The sequence below is a fragment of the Scomber japonicus genome, chromosome 18, assembly GCF_027409825.1.
Source record: "Scomber japonicus isolate fScoJap1 chromosome 18, fScoJap1.pri, whole genome shotgun sequence".
NCBI classification, from domain to species: Eukaryota; Metazoa; Chordata; class Actinopteri; order Scombriformes; family Scombridae; genus Scomber; species Scomber japonicus.
This window is the reverse complement of record NC_070595.1, coordinates 8,441,448-8,462,285: the sequence shown is the minus strand read 5'-3', so window position 1 is coordinate 8,462,285 and position 20,838 is coordinate 8,441,448. Positions and strand designations below refer to the sequence as shown.

Genomic DNA, 20,838 nt, shown 5'->3' with positions numbered 1-20,838 from the left:
GTGGACTCAGCTGATAATATTAGACTGAATTATAGTTCGAGAAGTGACCTGTGATATGTCAATCACTGATCATATCAAACCACAGTCCGGAAAACCGAAAACTCTGATGTGTGAAGCCACAGAGCAGCAGGTATTGAGAAAAAAACATTGAGAGTGAAATATTACAGCAAAACTGAACAGAACCACCACAACTAACAAAGCAAAAGAGCACTTTCAGTATTATGTTATGAACCATATAACTGTTATAAACCTGCTGTGTCATTGTGGGTTCAAGTCCTGTATGAGTAATGTGAATTTTCTTTATATCATATGTGCTGAAAAATGTATTTACTGTTTGAGCGCATAACTTTGAAGTATGAAGTAGCTACGTCTTTTTTATGGCAATAAAAAAAGACAAATGACATAACCTCTATGTGGTGGAAATATTGTTTTAGTACATTCACATTGTCTGTCTGCTCCTTCTTGTATTTTCAATAGACATATTTCAGTGTGCTGGGTTCTTTGATTTCATTTAAAGATATATTAATAAATAATAATAATAATAATGCATTTTATTTAAAGGCGCCTTTCAAAGCACTCAAGGTCACCTTACAAGGCACATATAACACAACAACAGTACATCAAACAATATAAATCAGACATTTAGTGCAAAGATAAAGAATAAATAGGAATGTGACTATAAAGTGCATTAATACAATAACTTATTTAAAGAGAGAACAAATAATTAAGATGTTTCAATGTGTGGCTACAGCCCTTAGTTGTAGTGTAAGAGCATCCATGGTGCAGATAGTTTAACGACAGCGCCACTCTGCTTTTGCAGCCTATATTGTGGTCGGAGGTGGTATTACACCCAGAGGGGTTTATTAACAGGATGCTCTCGCTGCGCCCCCTGGTCCTACAGGCCGCAGCCGGACCCCTTCTCGATTACCGTGAAAAGTGGCCTTGATGATACACGCGGTTCAATTTATAACCACTAGAGGGAGCCAGATGACCATGTAATGACCAGCAGTAAACCGTCTATTGATTTCCAGCATTTAGGGAATTTTGTTAAAGACTTTGCGTCCCATAACATACAACTGTGCTAATCCTATAGGGAGGGACACACCTGTTATCTGTTGTTAACGTGTTATTTACAACAGTGGTTAAAAGATTGACCAATTAGATGTTAACTATTGAATCTAAATAACCACACATAGGCCTAACAAGTAATTCTTCACCTGTTTCCATAAATATGAATATCTGATATTAATTAAGTTATCAATGTGTCGTGTTCACTGTTCATTCTGTTTTTTTATGCAGAGAAAAGTATCTGATTAAAACGCTACAGATTTTGTTTTTAAAAGCCTTTCGCTCACGTATATGAACGTACACATAAATGATAAGAATAAAGACTTAAGCGATAGTAAAAGTTGAACTTATTAAACTTGGCCCCGGTGGTAGGTTACTCGAAACTCTTCTCGTCGCCCTCCCCGTTGACGTTACGTACGCAGCCGTGGCGTGCCTGCAAGCCAAATAACATGGAGTCCTCTGTCTGGCATCTTCCAAGGGATCCATGCAAAGAAAAAATAAAAGCTTGAGCACCGATTTAAAAAAAAAAGGAGCAAGTTTCTCCATGTGAGCTGTCAATGCTTGTTGCGAGCATCGTCTCGGGAGCGTAAAGCTTCAAGCTCTGTCCTCAAGTATGACGAGCGGTGCTTAAACAGCCAGCCTTTCCCTGCGATCCGCAAAACCAGGCCGATTTCAGTGAGTATTTGCTGCAAAAAAACCTGCAATTTTACGGGCAGTTGAGGCTTAAAAAGCATTGTGCATGGATGCAATGTTGTTATAGTCAGCTGACAGCCTGACGGATCGATATCAGCCACTGAATCAGCAGAGGCCAGCCCGTGGGACACCTTATGCACCCGGGCATTTTCCTGCTTTTTTAGAGGGGCAGCAAGAGAGGACATGGGCCTGAATATAAAGGCCACTTATTTATGTAACCATTTGGGCGCCCTATTCCATTCTTTAAGACCAGACGTATTGTGAAAATAGGTCAGACAGTCCGAAAACTGCAACTGAGGAAAATTAAAGAGGACAACCAAAACATGAGAGATTCTGCACATTTGACACTTTCATATTGTCTGATATGCTTTTTGATTCTTATTTACAATCTGTAGGCTGTTTATTTGTAAGAAAATCATAAAAGTTTTGCATGCAAATTATTGCAATAAGTATGGTGGTAGACTGAGTAGGCTGTGAGCTTAATGAGTGAAACTTTTAAGCCATGGAAAACTTTATTTTTGTTTAGTGTGTTCACGTGTGAATGTTTCCAGAAGAAGAGGAGAGTGCACGATGTAGGCAGGCTGGTCACCAGTGGGACTCCATACTGTTCTCTGGGGGACGATGGAGCCAGAAGGGCGACCCCTAACCCCAGGGACCAGCTATGGGCCCCCATCCATCAACTCAGCACAAAACCCCGTCACCTCTACCTTCCTCAACTGCACCTTACAGGTAAATACATCGTCATAAAATCATCACTGCTGCCATTCTCATCGCCAGACACCAATTTGTAAAATGTTTTTATTATTACCACCAGTCCTCATGTTCTTCAAATGTGAGAGACGGCCTGATGTCCGCCAAATGCTCATGGGGCCACACTGGAGATGAGGGCTCCAAGAAAACTGAGGGTACTCAGTCACCCAGTGCAGACACAGGGAGGAGTGCACAGAGGAGATTCAGGTCCTCAGCCTTTCCTTCCTCCCTAAGCTGGGACTCTGACTCTGAGAAAGAAACACTAGATGGTAACACGTGGCTCAATATTTATTAGAAACTTGTTGCACACTTCTTAATAGTAGAAACTGGTAGTGTTTACAGTTTATTGTTGTGCTGAATTTAGCTAATGAACAATGTCATCACTCCACTTTATCATTATTGTCCCCTGACTGTTATAAGTGTGACTCAGTCTGCTTGTAGTCAGAAGTCTCTCATCTTTCTCTCTCTATGTACCTGGAGTATGCACTGTATTTATGACTGTGGATTTTAACTGTTAAGCTGTGGAGTGATGTTCCTGTGGTTGTGTGTTTTGTGTGCTGTTATGTGTCAGAGGAGGAGCTACAGCACTTTTCTAACCCTCATGGTCTGGCTGCTCACAGCCCAGGATCTCCTTCTTCTGGACTCAGGTGAGAAGGCAGTGTAGAAGGAAGGGGAGCTTGGTTGTTTGGTGGTGAAATCAGCTGGTTAGTTTGGTGAACTAAGACAAACTCAGAAGAAACACAGCCAGAAATACACATAGAAGAATGCATATGAATTAGGTAAGGCAATACTTTGACATTTTGGGAAACTTTCTTGTAGAGTTAGATAAGAAGATTGATACTACTCATGTCTATACAGTAAATATAAAGCCGCTGGTTAGTTTAATTCAGCATAAAGACTGGGAAAAAAACACCTTCCAGCACATATAAAGCTTTAGGATTAACATGTTTTTTATTTATATTTTCTCTTTACATCTGTTTATATTATATTTTCTTTTAAATATTGTCTTTATATTTATTTAATGTGTAGCCTGTGTAAAATTGTCTGTACTGTTGTCAGTGGAAAGTGGCAAGGCAACCACCAGAGATATCAGGAGTCACTGTAACAAAACAAATACAGTTTTTGTCAGTATTAATATATTAGTGAGCTGTTGAGGTGATGGAAGGTTGAAATGTTTACCTTTGGACAGTCCCAGGCTAGCTATTATCTAATTTCCAGTTGTTATGCTAAGCTAAGCTAACCAGCTGCTCTCTGTAGAGTTATATTTAACAGACTAAAACAAAAGTGGTATTGATCTTTTTATTTAATTCTCAGCCAGAAAGTGTATTTCTCAAGTGTTGAACTTGTTTTATTTGACTAACTATAATCTACTACTATCACTGAAGTCCATAGTTTTGAGTAGAAACATTCAGAAGAAATTATTTGGAAATTATGAACCCGAAAAATTGAAGAATTACTATTTTATTTCCCAATGTGAATGTCTCAATGCTTCTTCACCCTGCCAGGAATACCATTATGGTGGGGAAACAGTGAATCATTTGTGTTTTTATTTTTTCAGGACAACAGTAGTTAAAATCACATATAGTAAGTTTACTGGAGTAAGCGTGCAAAATACCCACCATGTGTATTATTAAACTCCCTTAGTCTGTTCAAGCCCTCAAAATTCCCCCCAAAAATGAAAGAGAACATGACCTCTATGTTATAGTTATGACCTTTTAAATAAAAGCTTGCAGACAATCTGTAATTTTGACTTATTCTAGGAAGAGATTCTGCTTTCACATCTTAAAATTTGAATGTTTTTTTTCTGTCCAGACTTGATAGTGAAGATGATCAAGAACCTGAAAAACTGCAGCCTTTGCATTGTAAGACTGATTCATCCACCCCTGTGGAGGGGCACAATGACAACAACGAGAGCACAAAGACAGAAGGGCCAAATACATCTCGGCTTGGCCCAACAGAATGTAGGTACCACAATGAACAAACAAAATCTGCCTGCACACTTGATATCTTTCTTTTTTATCTTTAGGCTCATCTCATTCATAATTCCTCTGTTTTCTCTTCACAGTGGCAGACAGCGAAGTCTGGAATGTATCTGAGGCAACTGAGCTGTTTCTGTCCAAAGTAAAACCAAAGGACAGTTGCCAGATGGAGGAGGAGGCGGACAATATTGAGGGTGAGAGAATGCCCAAGAGAAAAGAAACCAAGGAGCCTGAAAGAGATGTGTACACGTTCCCTGGAGACTCAGACCCTGAGAGTCCCCCTCCTGCCCCCTGGGCTCATTGCACATTCATTCAGCGGTGCAGAAAGAAGAGGGTCCTGCTCAGGCCCTTCTCCGGCCTTGGCACCTTGAAGCGTTCATTGCCTGAGACTGGCAAGGTGGCTAAGGTGGAACTTCAGAAATCCAAAACTGTAACACCGACACAGCTGAGCCTAGGTGGAGGGGTCTATGATTTTGAGGAGGGCAACTTTGAAGAGGGCACAGCGGATGAACCCGTAAAGTTCAGAGATAAAGGAGGAAAAAGAGACAAAGAAGAAGAAGAAGAAAGCAGAGTAGAGCCAGGTAATGAAATTTTTACCTGTGTGGAATGTAGCATTTACTTCAAAAAGCAAGTCCATCTGCAGGAGCACATGATTGAGCACCGTCACAGTGGTGCAGGATGTGGGAGGCGCACGGGAAAGGGTGGCCGTTTTCGGTGTGTTGAGTGTGGATGGAACCTACCGAATCGGCTTGCACTGGCAGAACACCACAAAAGGCACGAGGAGTCCCGTCTGAAGATCCTGGAGGAGATTGAGAAACTGAATGAAAACGGGAATGAAAAAGAGATTCACAAATTGGACAGTAAGGTGGTCAAACTTACAAGCCCAGACACAGCTATTATGCAAGATGCAGGCCCGGTCTCGATTCCAGGCCAAGGGTCAGACCCAGAAATAGTTACAGCTCCACCTCTATCCCCAGCCCCAATTTCGACACCAGACAGAGACCAAGCAACTCTTGACTCAGATACAACTCCTCCAAATTCAGTCCGAAGCCCAGCTCAGCCCCGAAGTGTCTCTGCCTACCGCCGCCGCTTTGTCTGCTCCAAGTGTAACTTCAGCACAAGAACCTCCCAGGCACTGGCTAATCACACCAAGACCCACAACAGGGAAAAAAACGCTCTCCGGGGTGACACCCCATCTCCTGGTTCACCATCATGTTTGGCATCCACCTCCCTGGCCTGTGGTCATTGTGCCTTCTTGACATCCAGTCAAACTCTATTGAGGGAACACCAGAAACTCGTTCACCCGGAACAGGTCTCCATCAGTGGAGCACAGGCTGATGAGACTGGCCAGCATTCAAGGTCTAATGTGGGTGCTCGAATTTCAAATCCCATCCCAGATTCCGACCACCTCTCAGGGTCTGGATCCCTGCCCAATGCCACTCAAGGCAAAAGCCAGCAAGGAGTCACTGCCTCTGAGGACAGCACAACACCGGACAGTGCTGCAGCTCGGCCCGCAAGCCGGGCAGTCTTTAAGTGTGTCGGGAATAGGCGATTCAGCAGGAGAGGGAAGACTTGGACTGATCTAGCCAAGTATCAGTCAAGACTAGATGACGACAAGCTGGCTGGCAGTGAAGACGAGCAAGACGAAGATCAGTGCACAGAGCTTGACAATGACCTGTCTCAACAAGATGCTAACTCACCTTTGGGAGAAAAACAGCACACCAGAGCACATACAGGTTAGACTAAATGAATGATTGAAGACACTGTATTGCAACTCTGTCCTGAAATGTTAAGTTAGACCAAGTCACCTTAATTTTTGTTCTGTCAAAATTGTGTCTGCCATGGGTTTGAACATTTGGATAAGACAGTAAGACATTTTTAAAATGTACCTAACACTCACTATTTACACACTGCACATAAATAAATAAATAACTTGACTTCCTGAAGTAGGCAGCTGTTTTCAGAGAAAGCACCAGACAGTAAATAAACAAAATTAGCAACTAGCAGATAACATTGCTGGAGACTAAAACAAGGCTAAAGAGACACATGTGGGGTTAAAAACAACCTATTAATGGAAGTTCAGGTTCTCACAACATTTGTCACAACCTCAACAATCAATACTTTCCAGTCGAATAGAGACAGCCACCAACGTCACTATCCAGGGTGACAAAACTCTCCTGCTCCACAGTTTTCATGAGTTCAAACCCTTTAAGAAAGCTGATTCATAATATGTTAGCTGTTAACATGAGAAGTACATTGTGATTATTACTAGTAGAAAGTATGTTTAATGGCCCGAACTATGAAAATAAAAAACTAAGTTGTAATAACACAGACTTTGACGTGTAGAGATGTGCCTAAACCCTCCAGATGCCGATATAGTATTTAAAGTATGCAGCCTCAAATGACTCTGTTCCAGTTTCAAAATGTTTTCTCTGTTTATTCAAGACTGTTTTTTTTTCCTTTCCAGAAGACCGTTCATTATCGCTCTCCCCTAAGAAAAGTGTAAAGGACGAAGACAAGGAGGAGGAGGAGAAAGACAGGAAGGTTTTCTTTTTGAGGAGGAGCAACCGGATTACTGCTGCACCTGCAGAAATTGACAGCGACGACGATGACGACGACATTGACGAGGAACACTTGCGACGTTTCCTGTCAGAGGGCATCTTGGATGAAGACAGAGACGAGATTGATGAGGATGCGGAGACGCTGAAGAGTGTGGAGAGGAAATGCCCCTACTGCCCCGATCGATTTCATAACGGCATCGGCCTTGCCAATCATGTGAGAGGCCACCTGAACCGAGTGGGCGTCAGCTACAATGTGCGTCACTTCATTTCCCCTGAGGAAGTCAATGCCATTGAGAAGAAGTTCTCCTATCAGAAGAAGAAAAAAAAAGGTCAGCATCTTGTTGCGTGTATTTCTTTAAGCTGTGTAGATGTTGTCTGATCAAATTGCAAAACCCAGAAAGACAATGCCTTCTTTGTTGTCTTTGTTGGTAAAATATTCTTGGAACAATGACTCTGATGTAGGCTGTGTGACAATGTCAGACGCCCAATTGAAAAACATGAGCTAAAGTGAATATTAACTCTGTAATAAGGGAGTCTTTCATTTGAAATGCCTGTTTCATGCCCAGTAGAACAAATAAATTCAGATTATATGCGGGTTTTGTAGAAGTAGTCATTATGACGTAAAGCAGTGGTTACCAGGAAGAGGAATTAATGTGATATGCAGGGAAAGTTTATAACATAATGTATCTGTGCGACAAAAAATGGTCATATAATAAATGCTATGGTGCTGAGATATCCATTTTTGGGCAATATTGCAAAAGTAGATGATTGACTCTAGCATTCATGTTATGTCCATTTCTTGTTGAACAGATACATTATATGCTATATATTTTCCCTACAACTCACTTTAATTACTGTGAGCAGGTATGTTGCAATGCCATGTTGCCCATAGTTACTTACCATATGTTTCAGTCAACATTCCTTCATTTTCTGTTTTATGATGTTATTTTCAGAGCATCACATGACCTCAAATTGACCTCAAGTCAGATGCTGAATTAAGCAATACTCTATACCACCACCTTCACCAAGTAGTTTAGTAAATGTGATGTTCTGTCACTAATGTCAATAGTTTTGCAGGTATTTGGTCATGAAACAAAGCATTGCACAACAAAGATTTGACCTGATGATGACGTTACATGTAGAGTTAAGGGATCACCTATGTTATTACAATTAATCCGGAGGGGGACATGACTTTGTGTACCAAATTTAATGGCATTCTGTTCAGTATTTGTCAAAATACACACAGGGGTCACAAGAAGACGTTGCTTGGACTAAAGGGATCACATGCTATAAGGTTGGCGTTAAGTATTATCCTCACATGTCTAAACTTCCACTTGTATTGCCTGTCCTCTCCACAGTTGCCAACTTTGACCCGGACACATTCAGTGTGATGCACTGTGAGTTCTGTAGCGCCGGCTTCGACACCCGGGCCGGCCTGTCCAGCCATGCCCGTGCCCACCTCCGCGACTTCGGCATCACTAACTGGGACGTTACCATCTCTCCCATCCACATCTTGAGGGAGCTGTTCTCCAGCAGGCCGGACCTGGTAATCCCCACAGCTCCCCCGCGGAGCCCTGGCTCCATAGAGGAAGAAGAGGAGGATGAAATGGAGGAGGACGAGGAGGGAATCATTGAGGTAAAACTGGAGGGGGAGACAAGTGAAAGGACGCTGAGTTCTGCCGTTTCTGACGCACTGCCTTCAACATCTCCTCAATCTTGGAAGAACAAGGATAGTATAAAAGATAGTGAAGGTAAGTCTTCAACGTTGATCCATTCTTAAAAAGTAGAAATTGTATTATACTCATGAGTTGTGTAGTTGCTCTGTTGGCTGCTGATGTGTTTTATTACCTGGTGACCCCTTCAGTATTTGCACTTTAGACCTCTGTAATGCTACCAGGAGAGCTGAAGGATGCTATTTACAAATGCATGAGGCTGTGGGAAATGTGAGTTCAGATGCTGTTACTGTTGTTTGAAGTGCACCTGTCTGTTTGCTATTTCTGCTGAATAAAAACGGACTGTCTGACCTGAGTGACACCCCCGTGCACTGCATGAAGGTTGCTTGTGGCTGTTGTGAGAATATGAGCCTTTTACAGAGAGAGTGAGAGTGAGTGAGAGTGTTAGTGTGTGTGTGGAGAGTGAGTCCCTGATGCCCGTGGTTGATGTGGCACTCGGTGCATTTATCCCAACCTCCGCCTCCACTCGATTGGTCACGCCTTAGCTCAGCGGTGCATATGGGGGCAAAATGGCTGCTTCCACCTCCCCGCAGACCCAAACAATAGCGGAAAAGCTGTCTGGCTTCAGCTGCCGGGAGTCCGATGCACTGCGGTTGCGGACCGGTGAGTAGCGCGCGGTGATCATTCCCGTGCACCGCGTGCCCCCCTCGGATCACACGGCGGCGTTGCGCTTCACGTCTCGCGCAGCGTCTATCTTGTCACATTGTAGCCAGACAGAAAAAACAGCCATTAAAAAAAAAAAAACTCTTCATCATTATGTGAGAGCACGTAAAGAAAAGCAGTGTCGCGCACAGCCATGCAGGTAGCCCCATGACACGCGTGTCAAAAAGCTCAGAAAGAGGGTCATTGTGATTGTTTCGGGTGTTCCCGTTTATGCAGGCGCGGGTAAAATTGTGCACATTTTTCGTTGTTGTGATAGGCTATTGTTGTTTCAGTTTGTGTTTCCTAAACGTCCGTCAGGTTTTTTTTCTCTTCTTATTGTGCACGTCTGGGATGACGTCCAGTATTTTCAATGCTGCAGGATCTCAAAAAATTACCTACTGTTGCCCAATCCTCGCCATTTTACTTTGCTTTGATTTTTGATAGAGGACACGCTGTGCTTTCAAGTGCATGCATTTGTGCATGATTTAGTCTGAAAATAAACTAACAGTGAGATCGCTCAGGAAACATGGCAACTTTGTAGACAGAAAGCGGTCATAGTCAGTCATCTTATTGCAACTTATCCGGATCAACGGGAGTATAATCGAAGTATCACTTTTTCTTGGAAGTATCGGGGTAGCTCACGCGACTCAGCCTGAAGGGATATAAAGTCAACTTAGCTCTTTTTTTTTTTTTGCTACTTTCATTAAAGAAGAAAAATACTCCGGGGGTGATTTAGTGCTGTGTTGGTTATAATAGATGGTGTTATAACGCTGCGCTCCGAGGTGTCACATCGCCGCTCTTTTACAGTCAAGAGATGAACTGACAAGCGCAGAGCCGCCCACCAGACAAAAAGCATTGTCTGTCTCCACGTCTCTTTTGATTTACCGATTTGTCGCAGAAAATGGCACTTTTGTCCCGGGAATGCCTGACTGCGGGGAACCAGGACTGCCATGTTTGTTTCGTACAGTAGTTGATACGATGACTTTCTTTTGACAGGGTTTCATGACTTTAATCTTTTTATGTACATGTCGCTTCAGAGGACGTTAGAATGCGCTGTGATTACATTGATTGATACATTATGAGCTCAAAAGACTGAGTTGATTTCTCTGCTCTCAAGCTGCGTTGTGTTGTTCATGTCAAGGCACTCAGAAATATACTTATATACTTTAAAAATGCTGACTGTTTTTGGGGAAGGTTAGAAAAATTTGAATTAGTGGTGAGATTCAACCTGTGATATTTATTCTAAGGTATTTTATTATTATAATCACTCTTAATTGTCTTAATTTAATTGGCGTTTCTGCACTTAACTGGATTTTGTGTTTCATGTTTCAGGTGAGGAGGAGGAAGCAGCTGAGGAAGAGGATGAGGATGAGCTGCAGCTTCCAGCTCTGGATGCTCTGAGCCCGAGCCCAGGGAAGATAGGGCTTTGCGGTGTGGACCAAGACAGCCTCTCTCCTGGGGAGGATGCAGACACCAAGGGTGAGAGAGAGAAATATGGGAATGCCGAACCCTGAGTGTTGACAAGGGATTGGATTTGCTACAGCCAGGCCTTATCATAGCTGTCAGTGGGGAAATTGTAAAAGTGACCTCGGGTCAGTGTTGAATTGTGGCGACACTACATCAGAGAGGGTTGTCTCTGGGGAGGAGGCAGACAAATGTATTTAGGGGCTAAAAAGAGCACCCCTGTCACTTGGTAGTGTTAGTGCAGACTAGGTGAAGATGTAGACAGGAAGGGTAAGTGAGGTGACGGGTCCTCTGGGATATCTGCGGCCTCTAAAAGAAGCAGAGCCACCTGTTGTTTCTTTGCAAACTTTGTGTTAATAATACAAGATATAATTAAATAATATTTAAAGTGCTTATTATAGTAGTTACTATGTAATATTTATATCTATCTTCATGATGCCTATTTTTCAGTGCACAACTTGAAGTGTGAGGTGTGTGGAGCTCAGTTCGAGACCAGACGGGGAATGTCCAGCCACGCCCGCTCTCACTTGCGCCAGCTGGGTATCAGCGTTTCGGAGAGCAGCGGGGCGCCCATCGACCTCCTCTACCAAATTGCCAAGGAGCGTAATCTTGACAGCCAAATAAGCTCATCTCTTCTGGATCCCCTTTCGGCCAAGAACTCCTCTGCTTCCGCTTCTCAGAAAGATGAGGACTTAGAAGACATGGACTTAGACGAGAAGCCGATACCCCTCTCCATCCTGGCCAAAGCGGCGAAAGCGGTGCCGCCCGCTTCCTCCTCAACGCCTACACCTTCTCCTGGTGCCTCTCCAGCTCCGGCTCATTCTAGCTCCCCTTCCTCAGTAGTGAGGAAAGCCCCAATTTCCTCTCTACTGCCTGTGTCTTCCCCCTTGCGCTCACCGGAGCACAAGGCCGGGGGAATGAAAAGTTTGACCTCTAACCTCTCTCCATCTGCTGGCCTCACAACATCCAAACCCATCTGGGCACCGCAGGAAAATGACGCACCTCTCAACCTCAGTAAGTGTAACCGCCCCCACTAAAATCTGTCTCTGAAGACTTTGTATTGTATTGTTCTTTGTTCATATGAATGGCTTGTGTTCTTTTTAAATTTTTGTGTTTTTCGAAGTCTTACTGTAGTTATTTCTTTTTAATGTGCAGCACTCGAGGTGGACCCCAACAAAGACATTGTTTGTCAGCTGTGCGGTGCTTGGTTTGAGACACGGAAAGGTTTATCCAGCCACGCACGAGCCCACCTTCGGCACTTTGGGGTGGAGTACTCCGAATCCAAGGGCTCTCCCATCGACCTCCTCAACCAGCTCATTGATACTGACGACTTCAAGCACAAAGCCAGTGCACTGCAGCTCGACACCCACGCAGAACCGAGGGGCCTCACGACCATGACGCTCTCCTCCCCGAAACAGACCCTGCTGAGCCTCTCCTCCTCCTCCTCCTCATCCCTCCTCTATAAGGTGACCACAGCCGGGGGTGGGTCGACATCCAAAGCTACCTCTTCCTCTGCCTCATCTCTACTTGGCCTGCCCGCCAAGCGACACAAGTCCTCTTCCATGCAGGTCTTCCGCCTAAGTAGTGGGGAACTCATGGCCCTTCCACACAGTGAGTGTCGTTTCCCAGGATCGATGGGGCTCTCTCGTGTGTCGTGTAAAGTCATAAACGCTTCATATAAAGTTATTTTACATATGTTTCAGTTCACTTTTCTCATCTTTTAGGTGAACCTCCGAAGGAAATAGGCTGTGAATTCTGCGGGGAATATTTTGAGAACCGTAAAGGCCTCTCCAGCCACGCCCGCTCTCACCTGCGTCAGATGGGCATTACTGAGTGGTCTGTCAACGGCTCCCCGATCGACACGCTACGGGAAATCATCAGCAGACGCGGCCTGCCTTGCGCCCTTCCTCTAAAACCTCTCAAAACTCCACCTCCGTCCTCTCCGGGACCCCCTCGTTCCCCTCTGTCCACCTCCTCCTCTCCCTCAGCTACCCTCCTGAGTCGGGTACCTTTCGCCTTCGCCCGTCCCTCCAGTCCTCCTCATCCCGCCGTTTCTAAGTCGAGCTCGGCTCCACCGTCGTCGTCTAGCGGGCTCATCCTCAAGCTGAAGCCTGAGCCGGTGCAGCTGGAGGTCACCGCGCCCGGGACTGCGGGGAGATCTGGCGGCTTTTCGGCTGAACCTCTCAACTGTAGCTGGAGCAGCTCTGACAGTGTATTCCCCCTCAACTTGGGTAATATAAATCTTCCAATTTATTCTGCAGGGCTAATTTAGTAGTTTAAACTTTCAAACATACTTGCTAACTCAGCAGCAGATACAGTTTATTACATTGCTCTTACTTCTTACTCACTTTTTTTATTCTTCTTCCACAGCCATGGCCCATGAAGTGGAGCCTACAAGGGATATTCGCTGTGAGTTCTGCGGGGAATACTTTGAGAACCGTAAAGGCCTCTCCAGCCACGCCCGCTCCCACCTGCGCCAGATGGGCATTACAGAGTGGACTGTCAACGGCTCGCCCATTGACACCCTGAGAGAGGTTATGCACAAGAGAGGGGTCGGCGCCTCCTCTCATTCGGACCAGGGAGTCAAGAAGGAGTCGAGCCAAGGAGCCCACAGTCCCCTATGGGAGAGCATGGGGAGCGCCGGCGGTTCAGAGGGCTTGGGTGTTTCAGGCTACCACACCTCTAAATACCGTAAATCTCCTCTCAGTTTGCTGCAGTCAGGGTCGAGGCTCCATAAGCAGGGCCTGGGGTCCCTGGGTTCCTCCGGTACACCACCTGCAGGGAAGTTTTTCAGGATGTCCCCACTTGGGAAACGGTCTCTGTCAGAGGATGCCCAATCACTGGAGACGGCCCACTCACCGACAACTCAGCTTAAGACTTTTTCACCTCTGTCACACGAGTTCTCCTACAAAAGGAAATCCTCCCCAGACAAGCCCGGACACCAGGGTGAGTCATGGTTAGGTTTTTGTTTTTTGTTTGTATGCTCATTCTGAAGTGATCCCATATTTTATGATCATCATTCTCAAAAAGACATCCCCACTCACTTTGCTCCTGCTCCCTCCTCCTCCCCCTCCTCCTCCTGTTTTTCAGATCCCAGCTGTGAGCTTTGTGGGTTCTACTTTGAGAACCGTAAGGCTCTAGCAAGCCACGCGCGAGCTCACCTAAGGCAGTTTGGCGTGACTGAGTGGTGTGTAAATGGGTCCCCTATTGAGACTCTCAGTGCTTGGATGCGCAGCAGGCCGCAGAAGGTGTTGGAGATGCACCGCAGCTACATGCAGGGTAACCGCTCCACCCTCAAGAAGGTGAGAGGAAGTGGTGTAGTTTGGTGGTGGATCATTTCAGTCTGATAGCTCAGGTGTTAACAGAGTGAGCTCCCAGGCTTTAGCTGAATGTATCTTTAGCCTCTGACATTTCAGCCAAGTCTATTGTTGCAAGTGTGAATGTAAAATATCAGTAGAAGAACTTGTGCCTCCCACAAAGCCAAGCAGCTGTATCATAGAAGAGCATAACCCACTGTGCTACTTTACTGACACATTCACTTTCCTCTCAGTATCTCTGAATAGGCGTCATGCTTGGAGATCTAACATGCCTCAGCTGGTGGCTCGACAGACATTTTGTGTCTTGGAAAGCTTCAGACGTGTTGTCTGTTGTCAGCTTTGAGCCGTACTGTAGATCCTGTGTCTTTACCCAGCAAAAATCACTAGGGACAGATGCCAGAACGACTCAGCTATTGACTTGATAGTTGCCATAGTAACCAGGGTGCCTGGCAGCTTATGTTTCATCTTCAGATAAATTATGGCATGCTGTTGATAGAAGAAAATGTACGTTTTTTTTTTTTTCTCTCTCTCTCTTTCTTCCCTCCTGAATTAGTTTCTGGTGCATTTGCGTCACAGTCGCACCTTTTCCCTTAGCTGTGATGTGACACACATACAGAATGGATCACCTTTTAAATGTCCTTGTAATCATATTGTACAGGTTGTATTATACTTGACAAGTGAAGCCAACTATGATATATGTATTGGACTATTATGGATGATGATATGGATCTAAGAACCATGTAATGACTGATGGCACAATGAGAAATCGACCAGATCAGCGTAATACCAACACATCACTACACAACACTATAGCTTAGCATTCTTGTACAAGTATTGTGCAGGTTTAATGCCCAAAAATGAGTAAAGAAGTGAGTTGAGAAATACATACTGCACATTATTATTGCTTAATAGGGGAACTTACAGTGTTGCCTTTAACTTGTCCTCATATGCTTTTAACATACAGTTCCTCTGCACAATCCTTTTACTGTCAGAGTTCAATTAGATGCGTTTTGGGAACAGGCCTGAAGACATTTTGTCATGTCACAGTCACACTGTCATGACTTACTGCCAGCACACTAGAACAGAGCCATCGTTAATGTCATTAGTAACACCTGCTCTTTTCCTAACATGACAAGTCCAAGTGTCTGCAGTGAAAAAGGAGCTGTTGTGTGATCAGCAGACTCTTAAACTCAGGTCTAATCAGGAAACATCAGTGCAAACATCTGTGTGGGTGGGCTGCAGAGCTGTTGGAGCCTTTTGGGGAGATTTTTCTGCAAAACAGTCTTAGCAATTACTTTTTTCTTTTTTCTTTTTTCTTTTTAGGGACTTAAAGAATCTTACCTCAAAGTCCACTTAACTTGCTGTCGCTACAGCTTTCTCATGATCTTCATTGCTTATTCATTGCTTAATTTTGGCATTGTTATTTACTTATTACAAGACTGTGATATGTTGTTGACAGCTCCAGAAAAAGCTAGTAGGTGGACTTTAAGGAAATATGATCAATATCTCATTGATACTGCCAATACATAAGGATGTATTCATTGCCAAAAGGTATAAAGACTATACATGGTATGTTAAAACATTGACACTGCTAAAGTAATTGTAAAACAAGCTAACAGTATGTTTGGTATAATTGGTTATCAAGGTCTAGATATTTCCTAGTAGATCTGGGTCAATTCCGGTAGCATTAGCCTCAAGACATTTCTCAACTGACATACTTATACACTTATAGTTTTGGTTCATCAACAACGTACTGCTTTAAAAAGTAGTTTAAAATTTTGTATTAATTTCTTTTATTGCCAAGGGTTAGATAAGATTTGACACTGCATTCATGTACAAGATATGGAGCTACAGCCAGCAGCTAGTTAGCTTAGCTCAGCTTAGCATAAAAACTTAAAACCAGGGGACACAGCTAGCCTGGCTCTGTCTATAGGTAACAAATAATGCATACAAAAACTGCAAATAAAAGTGTAAGAACTGCATATTGTGGTTTTAGAAGGGGGAGTTATGTGCCAGACTTTTTCTTGGCTAGAAACAGTAACTTGGATGTGTCAGTTTTACACTTTGGTTTTTGTACAAATTAAACAAACAAGCTGTAACGTGTAAATTAATTGTCTTTGAAAAGAGTTGGTAGGCAGATTTTGTTATCTTTGGACAGAGCTCAGCTAGGCTACTGTACTGCTTTTAGCTTTCATGCTATGCTAAGCTAACCAGCTTTTGGTGGTAGTTTCAAATTTACTGCACAGAAGAGTGGTGTCAGTCCTCTCATCTATAACTTGGCAAGAAAATGACTATGCGCATTTCCCCAAATGTTGAAATATTTAAGATTTACTATTAGAATGAGTCAATTTTATATGAAGACAAGTATGCTAAGAGAGGTATTTGCTAAGTGACATCTTATTTGGCTATGATGACTAGTTATGTCATTTTAACTTGTTATTTTTAAACGTAGTATCAAGGTTATTACACCGAGACATGGCGGCTCAAGTGTCTCCTGATATATTGCTTATAAGACCACTCATCTCTTTCCATCTTCCAGAAGAGCAGCTCACCTCTCTCTGCATCAGCGGATTCTGATCATATCCTCCCCATCTCATCACAGAAGGCCTCCTCTTCCTCCTCCTCCTCCTCCTCCTCCCAGTGGTCTTCTTCGTTGGCTGTAAGCCTGGTACGGCCGCTGAGCCGCGAGGTCAGCCATGGCTCTTCCAAGACCGCAGAGGGTGAAGTTGGTACCAACCTACAGGCCGTTCCCTTCAGGCCCGGCCGCAGCAATGCCAGCCCCTCGCGCCTCATCAGTGGCCTCCCACTTCAAGCACAGGTGGCACGCAGTGAGCTTAACGTCCGCCTGCCCAGAGGTACGTGAGGGACAGTGTGTGCTTTTGCCTGCATGTGTTTGCACTTTGTCAGTTGAATCTCTTCTTGCCGAGGCGGTGCTGGGCTTGCTAATCTTCTGAGAAAAACATTTCAACCATTTGACACTTAAAAATCTCAAACTACTGAAATTGTCTAGGGTTGGTTTGTCTGATGGTCCATCAGTTTAGTCTAGACTAAAATGTATTATACATCCAACAAGTATTGGATGTATTTCCATACAATTGTGAAGATTGCTACGATCCACAGACAATGAATCATACGTAGCTGCTCTTCTTTCTCTAGCCTAGCGCCACCATGAGGTTCCCTTCAGAATGAATTGTAATAATTAAAATTTTCAATTCAGTTATATTTATATAGAGCCAAATCATAACAGAAGTTAATCTCGGGGCACTTTTCACATAGAGCAGGTCTAGGCTGTGCACTTTATTTTGCAGAGACCCAACATTCCCCCATGAGCAAGTACTTGGCGAGAGCAGCAAGGAAAAACTCCCTTTTCATGGGAAGAAACCTCGAGCAGAACCAGGCTCTAGGTGGGCGACCATCTGCCTCGACCAGTTGGGTTGAGGGAGAAAAAGGGAGGGGAAGAGAGGAGAGAGACACAGAGAAGCAACAATAACAACAGTAATAATCATAGAATTGTGACTTAATAATAATAATAGCAGATGTCATTCTCAAGCAGGACCACTGCAGCATGGGGTCCACAACCACGACCCACAAGCTCACAATCCATAACCAGGCTGTCCTGGTTATGGATCTGTGGGAACATGTGAAACAAGAAAACACAAAAACTCTCCTGGGAAGAAGCTAAGTTAGTCACATGCATAAATGGTACATGAATGTGTACAGATGGAGAACTGAAGTCTCATGGCAGTATAGGGCTACAGTAGCATAACTAGGAGCTGGTCCAAGGCAAGCCTAGGCTCTATTCTTAAATGTAGAGAGGGTGTCTGCTTCCCGCACCGAAATTGGAAGATTGTTTCACAGGAAAGGAGTCTGATAGTTGAAGACTCTGCCTCTCATTCTACTTTTCAAGACTTTAAAAGTCACATTGGTGATCTCTTAACTTCAGTTCAAAATTTAAATTTGTCCAATACTTTGGTTTATGACCAAATACCTACAAAACTGATGTAGACATTTCCAACAACCTCAGCAGAACTGTATGTTTAGTGTTAATGAGCAAATATTAGCACAGTGACAGGCTAAACTAAGATTGTGAACATACCATCACGTTATCATCACGTTAGCATGCTGGGATTAACATGTGCTCAAATACAACTTCAGTTACTAGCATGGTTGTAGACTCTTAGTCTTGTTATTTGAATAATTTACAGAGTCCTGAAAAAGTAAAATAATTCAATAATTCACAAGAAAAAAGCAAAAAACTTGAAAAGTCTGAAAGAATCTATCATGTATCAGGACAATGTTGTATAAGAAAAGTTGAATGTACGTAGCTATGCAGTAGAAGGGAAATCTGTGGGATACATGAGAGATAAGACAAATAAAGAGTCTGTTATGCTTAAAGGAAAACAAAAGGACTGAAAGCGAGATGTTTCGTCAGGGGAAATTAATGAAATGTTATAGGAAGTGAGCCACAGTAATGTTCTAGCCTTGTTTTTTAGTGACAGTGAATTGCCTTTTATCATTTCTCTTTTGTTAACATTAAATCTATTTTCTTATTTTTAAGGAAAGGGACACATTTTGTAAGATACGTATTGAATATTTGTACAAGATTATCATTGCAGTAGAAACATGAAATGAGAAAGGATTCTTTTGTGTTTCTGGGTTTCTCTCCTCTCGCTAAGGTTTTGAGCGTCGGCCCTTGAAGCACCCGTCTTGCCCAGATGGAACCGAGCGGGACAGCGGCCCTCCTAAACCTCCCCGCACAGGCACCGTCCCCGCCCTGGTGCCCAAACCACCTTCCTACCCACTGGTCAAACTGGTGGGCAAGTTCTACACCCTGAAGTGCCGGTGAGTGAAACCTGAATGTTTGGGCAGAGTGATAAACATGGAGACTCACACAGGGCCAATGAGAACATGTCCAGGGTCTTGACATTAGACATTTCGAGACAGAAGCATTAAAGATGCAATATGTAAGATTTTGCCACTTGCTCCAAACAAATTAAAATTACCTAAAACTTCAAAAAGTGACATATAAACAGTCCTACAGTAAAACTTACTGCAATAATTCTTCATCCTATCATGTTGAGTGTAGGCTAGAAGCCACAGTGACTCACTTTCACCCCTGAGGTACAAAGTGGTATTACAAGACAGGATGGGTTGGGGCTAGCTGGTTAGCATCTATCTCTATCTCTGCAACACAATACATAGATGTCATGGATATAAAGTTTTAACGTAAAATTTGGCCAGATCTTACATAATGCATCTTTAATAGAACTACCTGGCTAGGTTTTAAATAAGCAATCACCACCCCTACCCCCTACCCAGCACTACTCTGCACTATATTGAGAATAGTGAACCATTTGGGATTTTCAGGCAATATGAGTGTTTAAGTTCTGATGTTACTGCAGCACAAAAGTTTTAAAAGAATCAGCTGCTCCCTAGGGAGGCACTGAATTTAACAGCATCAGTTTGCCCCTTTTTTTTCGTTACAGTAATTGTTATTCCACTGTTATTTCACAGTTTACAGTTTAAGACCCAGCTTAAATGTGTTTTTCTGCGCCAGGTTCTGCGAGGTGGAGTTCCACGGTCCGCTGTCGGTGCAGGAGGACTGGATCAGACACCTCCAGCAACACATCCTCAAGATGAACTACAACAAGCCTGCTGCACCTAAAGCAGCCTCCGCTGAACCCTCTGCCCCGGCTGATGACCCTGCCCCGGTCCAGGCCTCTGCCCCAGCCTCCACCTCTACCTCCAGCACCACCTCTACAACACCTGCCCTCACCTCCACCTCGACCCACACCACCTCCACGGCTCCCAAGAGCCAGTCCCCTACGCCGGCGGCAGAGTGCGCTCCGACTGTCACTGCCACAGAGATAGTAAAGGTCTCAGAAGAGCAGCCCGCCCTAACTCCGACACCCATTCCCCTCACCACTCAAACGGCGTAAGCTCTAATTCGTCGCCCGCTGTCATCTTACTCCCTTTTGGGGTTTTTTTTCCTGCCTTTTACAATTTCTTTCTTCCATCCGTTTCTTTCCTTTGGCCTTCACAAAGTGTTGTGAGGAGGTTTTTTCCCCCCTCCAAAGAGTCCTCTGAGCCCCAAGCACCTTTTGAAGCAGCTTTCTAGACTGTTACTAAGTCCCGTTACCATGGGAACGAAGCTCTCCTGGCTTATCCCTGCGTCGGGGATGGGTGATTGTGGGCACTGTCCAAGGTTATGAGGAGAGATGAACTTACGTTTTGTGTTTGCCTTGTTTCATATGAATGTCCAGGTGTTGACGTGGACCGATACTGTACCCCTCTGATTTAGGGGTTAATGTAGCCCTTATCAAACTAACCTCCCCTCCCTCCATGTCCACTACATTTTTGCCCAACACCTTTCCCCTTATGAACACTGCATTACTTAGACCTGCTAGACTCTGACCATTCCTACCAGCGGCGCCTCAGTGAGAGCACGCTGGTAGCATTGGCCTCAGCCTCGCACCTAAAGGTCCTGACTGAGATTAACTGACATTTCTAATTCTGCTAGTCTTGTGGTTGAGACTTTAAACATGTGGTAACACTTAGTGTTAAAAATGGCACTTTTAATACTGACATTGTCACTTAGCACTTACTGAAACGCCCATTTTAATTGGGTGGA

General features: G+C 44.0%; 1 protein-coding gene across 1 annotated transcript; it reads left to right on the top strand.

Moving 5' to 3' along the window:
- Positions 1-4,624: 4,624 nt before the first annotated feature.
- On the top strand, positions 4,625-20,563 carry wizb (WIZ zinc finger b). Its single transcript, XM_053338833.1, has 13 exons — positions 4,625-6,226; positions 6,958-7,380; positions 8,410-8,687; positions 9,270-9,387; positions 10,777-10,905; positions 11,341-11,904; positions 12,046-12,501; positions 12,615-13,121; positions 13,261-13,836; positions 13,981-14,192; positions 16,810-17,062; positions 18,884-19,049; positions 19,765-20,563. The coding sequence occupies exons 1-13, from the start codon at positions 4,657-4,659 to the stop codon at positions 20,144-20,146; spliced, it is 5,634 nt and encodes a 1,877-aa protein (XP_053194808.1). The 5' UTR covers positions 4,625-4,656; the 3' UTR covers positions 20,147-20,563.
- Positions 20,564-20,838: the final 275 nt, after the last annotated feature.